The sequence below is a fragment of the Dryas octopetala genome, chromosome 8 (assembly GCF_963921425.1).
Source record: "Dryas octopetala chromosome 8, drDryOcto1.1, whole genome shotgun sequence".
Classification (NCBI taxonomy): Eukaryota; Viridiplantae; Streptophyta; class Magnoliopsida; order Rosales; family Rosaceae; genus Dryas; species Dryas octopetala.
Genome location: NC_141373.1, coordinates 3,018,281 through 3,034,085, shown reverse-complemented (window position 1 = coordinate 3,034,085; position 15,805 = coordinate 3,018,281). Strand labels below are relative to the sequence as shown.

At 36.2% G+C, this 15,805-nt stretch overlaps 1 protein-coding gene across 1 annotated transcript; it reads left to right on the top strand.

Moving 5' to 3' along the window:
• Window positions 1-11,700: 11,700 nt before the first annotated feature.
• Window positions 11,701-12,401, top strand: LOC147276024 (uncharacterized). The gene has a single exon (XM_086255025.1). It carries the CDS (start codon window positions 11,745-11,747, stop codon window positions 12,186-12,188), a length of 444 nt encoding a protein of 147 aa, XP_086111151.1. The 5' UTR covers window positions 11,701-11,744; the 3' UTR covers window positions 12,189-12,401.
• The last annotated feature ends 3,404 nt before the right edge of the window (window positions 12,402-15,805 follow it).

Here is a 15,805-nt window from a genome sequence, read left to right as displayed (position 1 = left end):
CAAGCTCTCCACAGCTGATGCATATGGAATCTTATTCATCCCTTCTCTTTCTAGCTAAGTCATTCCTTGGACACTGTTTTTCATTTAACTTATCACCTTTAACTATTGGTGCATCACTGACTGAACACAACTGCATATTGAATCTTTCCAAAACTCGATTGATATATCCTTTCTGAGATAGTCCTAGCAATCCTCGAGATCGATCCCTAAAGATCTCTATGCCAATAACATAAGCTGCCTCACCCATATCAACCATCTTAAAGTTCTTGGCAAGATATTCCTTGGTTACATGTAACAAACCAAGATCACTACTAGCTAACAAAATATCATCCACGTACAGAACCAAAAAGATAAACTTACTCCCACTGATTTTCAGATATATACACTGATCAACAGTGTTTTCCTTAAATCCAAATGAGGTAATAATATCATTAAACCTTATATACCATTGCCTAGAAGCTTGTTTAAGCCCGTAAATGGATTTCTTTAATTTGCAAGCTAAATTTTCTCTTCCTTTCTTTGCGAACCCTTCAGGTTGCTCCATGTAGATATCTTCATCCAAATTCCCATTCAGAAAAGCAGTTTTCACATCCATTTGATGTAACTCTAAGTCATAATGAGCTACAAGTGCCATGATGATTCTAAGTGAGTCCTTCTTAGAGACTGGAGAGAATGTCTCCTTATAGTCAATGCCTTCCTTTTGAGTGAAACCTTTGGCCACAAGTCTGGCCTTATATCGCTCGATATTGCCTTTAGCATCGCGCTTGGTCTTAAAGACCCATTTACAGCCGATTTTCTTACAATTATTAGGCAATTCGACGAGATCCCAAACACAATTCTGGTCCATTGATTTCAACTCTTCATTCATGGCATCTATCCATTTACTAGATTCATCACTCTTAATGGCTTGTGAAAATGAAACCGGATCTTTCTTAATCCCAATATCAAAATCAGATTCTTGTAGATACACCACATAGTCATCTGTAATGGCAGCCCTCCTTTCTCTCTGAGATCTTCTCAGAACTACCGGTTGTGGTGGTTCTACAACATTTTCAATGACGATATCTTCATGGAGTGGAGATACATTTTCATTATATTGTTCATTCACTTCAGGTTGCGGAGCATTCTGAGGAATAACAACATTATCTTGAAGAGGAAAGGGTGGTAGGATATCCACTCTTATTTCTTCAAGATTCACATTTCGTGATTCTTCACTCCCACTAACTTCGCCATTTTCTAGGAATCTAGCATTTCCAGTTTCAACTATCCTCATACTATGGTTAGGACAATAAAATCTGTACCCTTTAGACTTTTCTGGATAACCAATGAAATATCCAGATATTGTTCTTGAGTCTAACTTTTTCTCATGTGGGTTAAAGATTCTTGCTTCCGTTGGACAACCCCAAACATGTAAATGTCTTAGACTAGGTTTCCTACCAGTCCACAACTCAAAAGGAGTTGTTGGGACTGCCTTACTAGGAACTCTGTTTAAGATATACATTGATGTCTTTAAAGCTTCATTCCACAATGATTTAGGTACAGTAGTAAAACTCATCATACTCCTAACCATGTCTAAAAGCGTACGGTTACGCCTTTCAGCAACTCCATTCTGCTGTGGTGTACCTGGCATTGTGTATTGAGCACAAATGCCATGCTTTTCAAGAAATTTGGCAAATGGGCCAGGATTTTGTCCTGACTCATCACATCTACCATAAAACTCTCCACCTCTATCTGATCTCACAATTTTAACCTTTCTATCTAATTGTCTCTCGACCTCAGTAATGTACACCTTAAGGATGTCAATGGCTTGAGACTTTTCATGTATTAGATATACATAACCATAACGAGATAGATCATCTATGAAGGTGATAAAGTACCTCTCTCCAGTAAAACATGGAATGGAGAGTGGTCCGCAAATATCTGTATGTATTATCTCAAGAAGCTCAGTGCTTCTCGTGGCACTTTTCTTAGTGTGTTTGGTTTGCTTTCCCTTAATGCAATTCACACACACTTCAAAATCAGTGAAGTCTAGATTATTCAAAATTCCATTCTTCACCAATCTCTCAATTCTATCCCTGGAGATATGCCCCAGTCTTCTATGCCACAAGATTGAAGATTTTTCATTAATTAGGCCACGTTTTAAACCAACATTTGAATGCAGGGTTACTAAAGATTGTGCAAACTCATGATTCAAAGAAATTTTATATAAACCATCATATAAAATACCAGAACCAACCATAACTGAATTAAACATCAAACTGAGTTTTCTACAACCAAATAAAACTGAATATCCAGCAACATCCAAAGTAGATAGAGAAACTAAATTCCTAGAAATCGAAGGTACATAAAAAGTGTTCATAAGATCCATCTGATGACCCGTCTCAAGGAGTAAGCGATAGGTTCCAACAGCTACCACTTCTGCTTTAAGACGGTTCCCCATATAGACAAATCTTTCACTTTCCTTCGGTTTCCGGCTTATAAGGTATCCCTGCATTGAATTTGTTATGTGAGTTGTGGCCCCAGAGTCAATCCACCAAGTATTAGAAGGAACTTCAGCAAGATTTGATTCATAACATACAAAAGAAGTATTCATACCTTTCTTTTCGAACCAAGCCTTACGCTTGTTGCAATCTTTCTTCACATGTCCTTTCTTGCCACAGAAGTAGCATTTGACAATGAAGTTACTTCCATGGCCCTGGCTACTTTCCCCAGGTCCATTTCTTTTCATTGGTGGAAATTTCTTTCCTCTTTTCTTAAAACCTCCTTGAGTTACAGCCAGCACAGTTTGATGCCCTTCCTGCCTTAATCTCACTTCCTCTTGAATACACATACCAGTCAGCTCATTCAAATTCCACTTATCTTTGTGAGTGTTATAGTGGATCTTAAATGGGCCGAACTGAGCAGGAAGTGAGTTGAGAATGAATTGCACCAAAAAGGATTCATCCACCTGCATTTCAAGGGCTCTAAGTTTTGCAGCTTTGTCAGTCATATTAAGGATATGATCCTGAACTCCCTTGTTACCATCATATTTCATAGTAGTTAATTCTGCCATGAGTGTGCCTGCAAGTGACTTATCAGCTGATTTAAAGCGTTCTTTCACAGCAGCTAAGTATTCCACTGCACTATCAGTCTGAGGAAGAGATGTCTTGATGTTATTTGCAATAGTCATCCTCATAAACATAAGACTAAGTCTGTTTGATCTCTCCCAGGCTTTCAAAACCTGTTCTGCATCATCATTAGCTTCTTCAGGTCTTTCAACCAAAAGAGCCATGTCAAGATCTAACACACCCAGCGTGAATTGGACCTGCTCATACCATTCAGAAAAGTTTGACCCATTGAGGGTCGGAATGCTAGATGCATGGGAGTGCAAAGAAGTGGGAACATTCACTGTAATAAAAAATATCAATGCTCACGTTAAGGCCAAAAATCTTTAACATAGAATTTTAATATTAATCAAATATAGACAATTGATATCACCATGATAACTCCTTTGGGCGAAACCTTAGTATATCTAGTGTCTACTATTCTTATAGGTACAAATATTATCACCCATAAAGGTCTAATGTATTTTATGTCACTTACATAGTTAGACATGTTACCTTTGGGTATCCAAATCTACCTTACTTAATTACATAAATTACATTACCCCATCCAGTTCATAATTAATTGAAGATGACTTCCTTTGGGTTAGTCTCAATCTCCTAATTATGACTGCCATCGAGAATATTATTGTCTTTTATATCATTTTGTTATGATTAATCTTTCATGTAATTTAATATTCATGAAGCTTATTAATTTGGGTCACTTTGGCGACTATCAAAACAATAAACTATATGAATACAAAATTAACCAACAATATTCTCTAATAAATTTCATACAATATCAATTCTCTAATGTAGAACACTAACAGTTTAAATAAAAGTATGAAACCATTAATCAATTTGAGGATCTAGATGAAATACTGAACAAGAAACCTTGCTCTGATACCAATTGTTAGAATTTTAATATCAATTCAGTAATTTACATTCAGTAATGTAACAGTTGACATCTCATATGGCAATTACGACATCTCATATGGCAATTACTAAGCAGTCGAATGTCAATTGGAAATCAAATGACAATTGGAAATCAAACTTCAGTAAAAATTACTTACTGTGCGGAAGTGTCTTGAATTAGTGTACAATATATATCTGAAGGATAATGAAGATAAAAATCAGAGTTACATACCGTTGTTGGCCATTGAGAATTGATAGAGATTGGTGATTGAAACTTCTTTGACAAACCTTAACTCTGAGACTTCTTCTATTCTCTGTCTCTCTTTTCACAGATTGTTTCTATACTGATGGAATTGTTAAGTTACCAATATGTTCAAGAGTCTGTGTCTATTATAGAGGAGAGTAGAGGGCCACAGAAAATGATAAGAACGTGCTATTTAGAAAACCACCCATCATGGACTTTTATCTAAAAGCAGTTATGTGTTTACTGGCTTCCTTAATTTGTGGAGTCCAACATACATGAAAACATGTAGTGGCTAAATGGGTCACTAACGTGAAACTAACATCCATTACTTACATTAACCTAACGGACCAAGCTACAAAGCTCACTTTAATTGCATTGAAGAAGTGTCAACACTCTTTGTTTTCTTGGGTTGAAGAAGTCTCACACTCTAATTCCTTTTTTCTTTTTCTTTTTTAATAATTGGCATACATATATGTGAATGGATTTATTATTTGCTTATCAAATTCTTGTCATATGTATCAATTCATACCCAATTGTCTATATCTATATTTGTTTATACGATTTGCAAAAACCAAATTGTGTAATTAATTAAGTATCAATATTAAGAAAACTACCAGATCGAATGGTAGCATAACTCAGTATGTTGAAAATCAGAAATGATCACTCGCTCACCATAGAGTGGAAAATTCTCCGCTCACCTAACTACCCGCTCACCACGGTGCGGGGAATTCAATGATTGGGACCGTCCATTTTTTAGGTCCATCCTTAAGGGTCGTCCCTGTAAAAAATCAGCCAAATCGATAATTGTTTGGTCCTCTAAACTTTGCAGACAAATACAATTCGTCAGATAAGGTTGAAATGATGTTGACAGTAATACATTTGCTAAACAGTTTTCGATTTCGCTGATTTTTTACAAGCGTGATCTTTGAATGATGCCCTAAATTATGGACGGTTCCAATCATTGAAATTCGTTGATGGGTAGTTAGGTGAGCAGAGAATTCTCCGCTCTATGGTGAGCGAGTAATCATTATTGTGTTGAAGATTATCCAAAAGTTTAGGCCAAATTTCATTTTTGGTCCTTGTAGTTTAAGTCAATTTTACTTGGATACTTATAGTTTTAATTGTGTCAGTAATTTTCTAATGTTTTCAATTCAAGGTCATATGCATAATTTTGTCAATTTTGTTTGAAGAAACTCACGGAAGCACACGAGCATGGGTGCTTTAGGTTTTTGGGTTGTTTAACATCATTATCATTACTTAAAATACATCAAATCGTACGCATCATATGCTATTTTTATTGATCAAATTGATAAAATTATGCATGTGTTTTTGAATTATTAATACAACCATTAGGAAACTACATAGACTAAATTAACACAATTAAAACTATATATAAACCAAAGTGAAACTTGATGCAAATTATAGAGACCAAAAACGAAATTTTTATTATATATTGATTCCAAATGATTATTACAACTGAAGTTGAAGGCTTGAAGCTGAATATATATGAATTCTGTTTGATGAACAGAATTAGTAATTAGAGGTATTACAGGTTACAGCAGCAACGCGGCTTTCCTCCCACGAAATTAATACAAGCTCCCCCCTTGGGTAGATTCTTTGCTATGCAAGTCGCATTACAGGCATTGAATGGAATTGGATCTGGACACGGAGCCAAGCACTTCATTACTGGTGCTGGTCTTGGTGGTCTATCTGGTGCCTCCGCTAGCTCTGCCACTAATTCATTATTCAAAATTAATTAATTACTTACAATATTTAAGAAAATTATAATAGTGAAATTCACATAAAAAAAAAAAAGATAATGGGTAATTTTGATTCATACTTATGCTTCTTGGGGTTGTCCTCTAAGTAGAATTTGACTAGCGAGCTAGAAGTCTAGAACAATTAAATTAAAAATTTTCACTGAGAGAAACCCATAAATATTTAAATTAACTAGATATCTCGAACATACCACGTGTTAGAATTTTTTTTTAGAGAAAAAAAAATAAAGGGTAACATGAAAAGGCAGTGTAATTGTGTAACTTAGGCTGTCCTGTTAATTGGGTTCTGAAAGTCAATTTATTTTTGTTTGCCTTAGTTGTATTTCTTTATGAGAGAAAAGAAAAACAAATTTTGAAGGTGCATATACATGACTTAATTCATAACATAATGATGATGATATGAGAAAGAAGTGATCTTTACCTGAAGCAAAAGTCAAAGCAATGCAGAGAAACACCAACAAGAGCTGAAGAATCACACGAGAAACCTTACCAGCAGCCATAATTTATGATATATGTATATAAAATATATTTGTTCACCACTTTCTTCCTCAATTACTTTGTTGATGGAATGATAGAAGCTCAAACACACGACACCATCTATATATATATATATATATATATATATTTGCACCTTTTTTTTTTTTTCTGTGTACGTTTCAACATGTAATTAATTAATATTTGCATGTTAATTGTAGGAGTTTTTTTTTTCCCCGCGTACGTTTCAAAAGTCAAATCATATCCATACATGCATAAAAACTTTGAAGGCAGCTTAATAAATATTAAATCTTTCATATCAAAAAACAAATTAATACAAATTAATCTTGATTATGATTTTGTTATAAACGTATAACTGATCAGGATTTAGTTTGGTAACTGATTTGCATGCAGGCTTTGCTTGTAGGCGTTGGGTCAAGGCTTTTAAGCCGGCCCATCCAGTCGGACCAGTCACCATGATTCAGCAAAAAATTGGGCTTACGTTACTTACAAGAACCTAACGGACTATGCCATTAAACCCACTTTATTAATCAAATTTTGTATAAATGCGAATTTGGTGTAAATCAAATTTTAATATGTTATATCTTTAAAAACAGAGTATTCAATGCAAATAAATTCGCATTTAAAGATATATAAAATATTAAAATTTGATTAAGCCGAATGGCAGTCTCCTCAATAGAGAAAAAAAGCTACATTCTCGATCCATCAAATAAAAATAAAAAAAGAAAGAAAACAGGGTCTGTTCTGTTTTTTTAGCTACCCACCCATTGTGGATGGGGGCCCTCATTAACCGGAGGGTTAGGGGCGTGCTTAATGTGATTTCACATCAATTATCAACCAGCCACTTTAATGTTTTGTTTAGTTACAAGCTCACGCTACTAGATTCGGCGAAAACAGGGTTTGTAAATCTGTAATAACCAATCCAACGCCATATCTCTATGTACTTATCAGGAGTTTCATGACTATCTGCCATTGGGTACGTACATGGTTACGTAGGCTACTTACTCCCTCCAATGTTAAGTGCATGCCTTTCTGTTTGTTCTCCAAATTCACTACTTATGGTTACTACTCTCGCGTTCAACAACTCTACCCTTTATTTTTTACTTCTTCTTTTAATTGTTATTAGGCTTTGTTTATTTTTTCATTGTCTTTTTGTGTGGACTCTTGCACTCAACAAATTTACCCTTTATTGCTTATTGGGCTTCATGCTTTTGAAATTGTTGTGCTCAATGTACGTATGTTATATCTTGGAGGCCATCAATTGTTGTTTCATCTGTTGCTGTAATTCTTCAAAATGGCGCACAGATATTCATGAAACTTCTGATAAGTACATAGAGATATGGGCAATGAAGAAACTGATCAAGGGACTTGAAGCTGCAACAGTGGGAGAAGTCAATGGTGATATGAGGTTGTTCGATGAGTTTTCTGATGATGATGGAGAAGTCAATGGTGATGTAGAAATTTACGATGATGGAGAAGTCTCTGATGATTCTAAATAGGAATTAATCAACTCTTCCTCAATACTGGTGCAGGAAGGTGGGGAAGAAAAAGCCTGCACCAGTGAGCATGGAGCCGTGGCTCCAACTGCTTCTGCTCGTCCTCCTGAGTGTTGCTCTAAAAATTTCTCTGGCTTAATCAAGGTATATATTTCTTCTCTCTTTTCTGCATCATATAATATATATTTTTTCTTTTATAATAACCAGTCCATTTATCATCTATTTTTCTTGAAGGACATTATCTTGTTATCCGATCATCACAAGCTTGATGTGGTGAATATTTCATCTGGATCACAAGAAAATGAGGGTGACAAGGCCTGCAGCATTGTGCATAGAGTCATGGCTGCTGCTCATCAAATAAAATTTCAGGCTTAACCAAGGTTCATATTTCTTGTTCTCTCTGGATCTAAAAATTATTTTATTTCATAATGACATCTCCCTTTATCATGTTTTATTAATTTCTTGAAGGACAATACATTGTTATTTGCTCCTGGAAAGCTTATTGTGGCGATTTCATCTGGATCACAAAAGGGGATGGACAGATCGATCATCTGGAACGAAGGCATTATGCTAAGAGCTGCTTCCTTTGTTCAAGACCTTGTGAGCATATGAACCAATGTGATGAGAACCCCAAGGATTGTGGTAATTAATTTGAGCAGTGCTTTTGGTTAAGTATCATACTTGGTGATGGTTTCTTAAAACTTAAGTAGTGTTCTGTCAAACAGTTTACGAAGTGCCAGTGTGGCTGATCCTTGAGATGGACCCAGGCTAAATAATTGTGTTTGAAGTGATACTATTATTCTATCTACTTTTTTTGTGTAAAATTTGGTTTTACAATGGGTCAACCAGAGCCATTACCCTTATTTTGAAAGCTTGCCCTTAGTTAACTGGGTTGGACCCCAGAAAAAAACAACCAATTACATACCTCAAGGCTCAAGCCCAGTTGGTAGACCAAAATGAGGATCCATATTCATTAGTGGCAGCGTTCTTCTTTTGAGTAAAAAGTAAAAACCCTAAAACCCCAAATCTTACAGCAGCGAAAAGTGAAAACCCCTCCAGGCTACACAGCTGCGCTGGGTCCAAAGAGGTGGGCATGGCCTTACCTCGTGTGAGGAGTCCCGAAGAGGTGTCCTCATTTCTGAGAGATTACGACCCAACTGAAAATGTGGGACAATATGCTTGCAATGTGGAACAATCCAACCGTTTGTTTGCTCAAGAGATGAAGAGGCTTAACTGTACCATTGACGGGTTCATCAAGGTAGCACGAGAGAAAGAGCGCGCAAGCCAATCCGAGATTGATCGCCTTAACGCTCTTGTAGGCACCAGGAACCGCCAGATTGAGGAGCTTGCTGCCAAGCTCAAGTGTCTTGAGGAAGCACAACAATTACTCAAAACCCAACATGAGGAAGATGTTAAATCCTTGACAGACCAAGTTTCTCAGGGTGTAGAGCGCCTGCAGAGGAGACTAGCAGACTACTCTGTTAGACCATGTCGTATTAAGAGGCCCAATCCTAAATATCAAGCCTAAATATGTGGAGGCATGATGGGTAGCTGTTGTCAGTTGTTTCTTTATCTAGTAGAGTCTTTATTATCTTACAAGTCCATGTCTTTATTATCTAGTAGAGTCTGTTGTGTACTTGTGTGTGCATGATGTTAGTGGGTATGTGGTTAGGTGTCTGTTAGTTTCACTTTGAATTGTATATATATCTCTCAATTCTAGTTTAATGGGAAGAGTTATTTTACCAAAGAACATTGATTTATTCCAACCATAAAAGGAATTGTGCTCGTTTCATACTGCAGTTCATCATACTCGACTTAGTTGTGCTCTTTCTTCTTGTTACACTGTCATATGGAGCTGGTTGAGAGATAGAGCTTTGATTTAGAATCTCTGTTTCCACCAAAACAAGCACTTAATGTACTCAATTAAGCCTCTTATTTGTGCCTGTTTCTTGACTTGACCTTCTATCTATCAATTTAGCAGCTCATCATGTTTCTTGGATGTGGGGGCCTTTCATTGAGAATATGAAAGCTTGCCGCCTAAGCTGACCTCAACTTTTGTTTCAGCAAAGCTCAAAGTAGCCATGAGTTGATCTGTTCAGCCATAGCGGTTGTTTGTTTCTAGTTTAGTGCAGTGGAGATTGAAAAATGGCCATTGCTTGTCTCTTTTGCTTACTTTGTAATGTGTGACTGCGCATGTGTGTCTGTCAAGTGTCAAGTGTTATTATTTTTCTTCATTTTGTTGTTTCTTTGTGCCTTTGATTCATTGCTTGGCATAATATGCTAAACACTCTGTATTACTCATCTATTATATTTTCTTCATGTTGACATTTGTGCTTGCAGGATGCTGCTTGGACATGTTCATGGGATATCAACATTTCACATTATATATATATATATATATATGCTGGATTGCAGGGTGACCTTACATTGTATTTTGAGTATCTTGAAAACCCTGTTTGTATATCCTCAACTTAAATTTATATGTTTTCTTCTCTATGTGATCTGATTTCCCTTTTGTTTGATCCCTGTTGTTGGTGAATGCAAATATGCCAAATCTTGTTACTCTGAATTAGAATGTTTTGAATGTATGTAGTTGAAAAATCAAAGTAGTAGTTGAGAAATGAAATACAAAAAGGGTTAGGAACTCAAGGCCCAGGAATTAAACTCTGTCCGAGTCTGGCGATGGATCTGTTGTGTTATGCATTAACTTTCTTCCCAACCACAACTCCAAGCCATAGCTAATATGGCCTGACCAATATGGTCAATATAGTCCTTGTCAGTCAGCAAGCTGTCTTCACGTCAGTGGTTCTGAAACATCAATGTGGACCTCTCATGTATGTTCGGTTCTATACTATTACTCTCATGTACTGTATAATCCTGACCTGTATTAACAAAATAATTTCAGAGGGAAAAAAGAAATTACACTAAGGAGTTGCATAATACTATTACTCAGTAACTTAATTGAATGGAATTTTATATTCTTTGTTAATAGAAATACTACAGAGGATCAGTAACCAGTGAGAGTAGTAGTACTGTATGTGTATTCTCTCAAAATTTATATAAAATAGGTGGGTGATGTGTGTTAATGTTCATGAATATGTTTCATATATATCTGCACGATTTTATACTCATGATTATGAAAATACATTCTTGAACAATTGATCCACGATCAGTTCATGTGTATCATTTTTTGTTCTATTGGAAGGCATCGAATCCTTTATCTATCTTAATAATTCTAATTTATATCTCACCCTTTCTTACTGGCCGGTCACTTGGCCTAACCTCAACTACTTCATCTCGTATATCATTCATATAATACACAATCATGAAAATTAATTTGAAGGACATGCATCTCGATTACCAATCTATATACACATATCATTATCTGAAGGCAATGTTGTATGGCAACTGAGACTGATCATTGTTCTCCAAATTAATGTGTTTATTGATTTTCTTGGTATATTTGTTAAGCTAATTAATTGGCCTCTAGCTAGACTCAAAGCCCCTGTTTAAATCTGCATTAAGAGGCTGAAACACTGATCAGCGTTTGAAATATTAGATGGCTAGCTACCAAAGCAGTGCCTTCTGCTTGCGCATTAAACCTTATATTTACTACACCCAACTGCCCCTCACCGCTCTTTTTGCCTTTATAAGCAACCCCCAACACTCCTCTTCTAAACACACTAAGAGAAACCACATAAGGGAGAGACAGAGAGAGAGAGAGAGAGAAACAGAGATGGCAAGGTTGTGCATTGTGCTGGTTCTTGCTCTGGTTGTAGGTCACACTAGAGCTAGAAACGTGCCTATACCTAATGATGCTGGTGTCAACGACCAAAAGAACATCATTGGTGGCATTGGAGGCTTCTCTGGAGTGGGCAACAATGGGCTCCCATTTGGCGGGGGTGCAGCCGGAATTGGCGGCGGGCTTGGCGGCGGACTTGGTGGTGGTGGTGCTGGGATAGGTGGAGTTGTTGGCCTTGGAGGACTAGGTGGTACACCTGACTTAGGCGGAGGCGGTCTCGGTGGTACACCTATCTTGGGTGGCCTCGGTGGACTAGGTGGTACACCTGACTTGGGCGGCGGCTCTGGCGGCTTAGGTGGTCTCCCTGGACTCCCAGGTGTTGGTGGTGGAGTCGGCGGTGGTCTTGGTGGTGGAAGCGGTGCTCTTCCTTTCCCTTGAAGACGTACTAATCAAGTTCAAATGTAGCATTTGTGTTTATCACTTGTTTATTTAGTTTTAACTGTTCAAGTGTGTGTGGCAGTTATGTGTGAGATGAGCTATTAATTAATTTTAAGAAAGATGTTTCCTCTTCATGTCTTAATTTAGTATTCCACTGTGTTGTGAAATGCGTCTTTAGTGAATGTTAATGAAATAATGTTTTTGTTGAGAATATATATGTTTTTTTCACAGTAATTAACAATTGATGTTAGTTATATACACCATATTATTCAATATAATTCATTCCTTCTGAATAAATAATTAAATATAAGCAAATTCGTAATTTTCCTTTTTAAGCTTGAGGTTTATGAATATAAGCTGTACTTTTAAGTGCATGCAATCAGAGTTTGAGAGCAGTCATCGAAGTTAGAAAGGAGCTTCATCTTTTATGGGATGGGAATCATGGGATTAAAATTGAAAGAATCATAGTCAAAAGGTCATGACCGGAGAAGACCATTCGATACTTGACCTAGAAAATGACCCCTAAACTATCAACTTAGCTTTTGCTTGATAATCATTTTGGAGAATTTGTTAAACCATGAAACTAAAAAGTAATACAAATAGGTCCTACAACATATATGTAGAAACTAATTGGATTATTGATGAAATTTGTGGCAAGTTGAATGGGTTGGTCATTATTAATAAAACAAATATGGCTATGGCTTTGACCATTCTTTGAAACAAATAAATGAATTAATAAAAAGAAAATCCTCAAGTACCCCCCAAAAAAAAGGACTCCTCTATCTATGAGTTCATGTTGATTGAGCTGGGTTTGGATCTGGACCACCATTGATCAGTAACCACTTGCACGCATTTTTCACTGTTGCTATAGCTTCTTCCTTTATTCTTGCAAAGCCAATAACAATATATTATGTCTCTGTCACAGTGTCACCTGACAAAGTTTTTTACTGAACACATAAAGTGTGACAGATGTAATGCCTATGGTGAAAGAAAAAATATATGTATTAATGAGGTGACCTAATGTTAGCTTGGAATGGCAGCTCAATATAACGAATTGAATTGAGTAGCCAGAAGCATCAACCTCAAGAGTAAAGAGCTTCCACCTACTGTTTCTACCATATTGCATAGCTATAATTACTCAGGTTTCCAAGTGTCTTGGTTTAGATATATGCAATAAAATAACATGTAGGTCCTTAATCAAAAGAAAAAAACATGTAGGTCCTAAAAAATATTTTGCCACTAGTAAGTGTGGCACATGGTGAGCACATATTTCCTTCCTGACAAGATGAGTTGCCACATTTAGTATTCCAATCTAAAGGGTTTTTAGTTCTGTTTAATTTTCCTTAAATTTGCCTTCATTTAAATATGAAGTGGGTTTTCATGGCTGAAAGACACAACTAGTTATGTGCCATTAGTTGATTAAATTATTGACAATATTGATAATCAATATGAAGTTGAAGTTGTGGGTTTTACAGTTTTAGAATAATTATCTTCATATTCACAGTAAGAATGATCATGTGTTTCCCTCTTTTAAAAGGAGGTTTGAAGCTTTCAACTCAAGAGTAGTGTGACCATACCACACCACATAAAGTTATGATTTTGTGATCATATATAGCTAGGCTCATAGGCTATTGTCCTTTTTGTTGGGCAATTAATCTGGGACAAGCCCTTGAAGATAGGTGGGTAGCTTCATCAATGAACATCCCCAAGGGACTTTACTTATAGCATCTTTAGAAAGAAAGAACAGATCATATAATTAGCTCTCACTCACCTAATTAGGTTTTAATTAGGCCCATATTGGATCAAACCAATTGGGTCAATTTATAAGCCCATATGGACATGCTTGCAAGCTCATGGACTTCGTAAAGTTGGAAACTATAGGCAATTGTAAGGTATATTTAACAGTGATCAAACCTAATTAGGAAATAAAATATAGGCATGGTCTTATACAATTGTAAGGTATGTTGACTCAAAGTTGGATAAGATGGACAAAAACTCAACATCCACATGAGGCTTATTAATAGTTGATAGTATCAAACCTTCCTGACCAAGTCTGTGATTGTCTAGACTAGTGTCCTCCTAGCTAATTCAAGTTAATTCAAGAGAACCCTGAAAAATCTTCGAATTATCCAGCCTTTGCTCTGGTGCTCATTCAAACCCTCCGAACTGTTCATTGACTCCTCCCGCCTCTGCTCTGTGCGCTCATTTGCCTCTGCGAGCTATCTCAGACAGTGACTGCACCAGTTACTGGTTGGTTTCAGAGAAATTTTTGAAGGCATTGTGAATTTCTGTTGAGTGGAATGTGAGACGATGAGTTTGATGGGGCGATTGGGTGAAAATGCTCACTTAGATTTGCAGATCTGGCTTTTTTTTTTTTTTTTCTCTTTTTTTTTGGCAAAGAATACCGCTTAATTCAGGTGTAAATTGTAATAATCTTATTAATATTTTTAATTATAATAATTCATGTCACGAAAGGTTTACGCTTCTGCCCTTATCTCTAGGTATATGTATGGCATTACGAGACATCATAAAGCGTCTCTCGTTTAAAAGCTAGCATTGTTTATGACCCTCAAATTCTTTATTTTTCTTTTCATATTGAATTTCATAATATATATAACTTTTCCTAAATATAACTTTTTTAAAAAAAAAATTTGATGAATTCTATGGAAGTCAATAAAAATTCATATAATCTATGAAATCTACAAGAGTAACTCTTTTAAAATCTCAATTGAATACACTCCTGCATGTCTTTTAGGATGGGCCAAGAGATTTAAGCTTGTGGTGATCAATCTTTTCACTTTTTATGTATATCCTCTCTCACCAAATACAAGTGTGAATTGGTACCATTTATGTATTTAAACCTGGCTAATTATACAATAGATTGATACCTATTTAAACCCTAAACAATTAAGAAAAATTCAACCAAATTAAATTTGCGCCAACTACTACTACAGAGTAGAAAGAAAAATGAAGCAAATGATCAAATCAAACTCAATAGCCTACAATTTAACTTGTATGGCGCTCTTGCTGGTCTTGCTTATCTGCCTTATGAGTCAACCACCAGTGGCTGATTCGTTTTTCGAAAATATCCGTGAGCATATTATAAATGGGTTACAAAACGAAACTCTTCAAGCTCACTGTAAAATCCAAGGTCGACGATCTGGGGCTTCAAAATATTCAAGTAAAGGGGGAGTTTCAATGGCATTTTCGCATTGCCATCTGCAAGAAATCTCTTTTCTTTTGCAATACTTGGTGGAGTGGCGGTCGTTGCGCTTTCAATTCTTTTGTTGCTGATTGGAGTTTTATAAAGCATTGTGGGAATGGAGACTGCATATGGAGAGGAACAGAGGAGGGAATTTTCTTGTTTGATTATCCCAGCAAAGAGGATCGCTTCATGTGTAGATGGGAACCATGAAACCTCAAACATAATGAAATATAATAAGGTGATCTTAATTGTATATTCAACCCAAAAAATAAGATAATAAAAGCATTTCCTCACTACTTCATGTTTCTAGCTACCTATATGTATATATATCTGACATTTGTTTTAGATCTCTGAATCTCCAAACTCTAATTTTGCAATTGTGGTGCATGTTTTCTTTTGGAAAAAAATATTT

What these genes read in the sequence shown, in the direction of transcription:
- LOC147276024 (XM_086255025.1), top strand. Translation starts at nt 11,745, where the DNA reads ATGGCAAGGTTGTGCATTGTGCTGGTTCTTGCTCTGGTTGTAGGTCAC.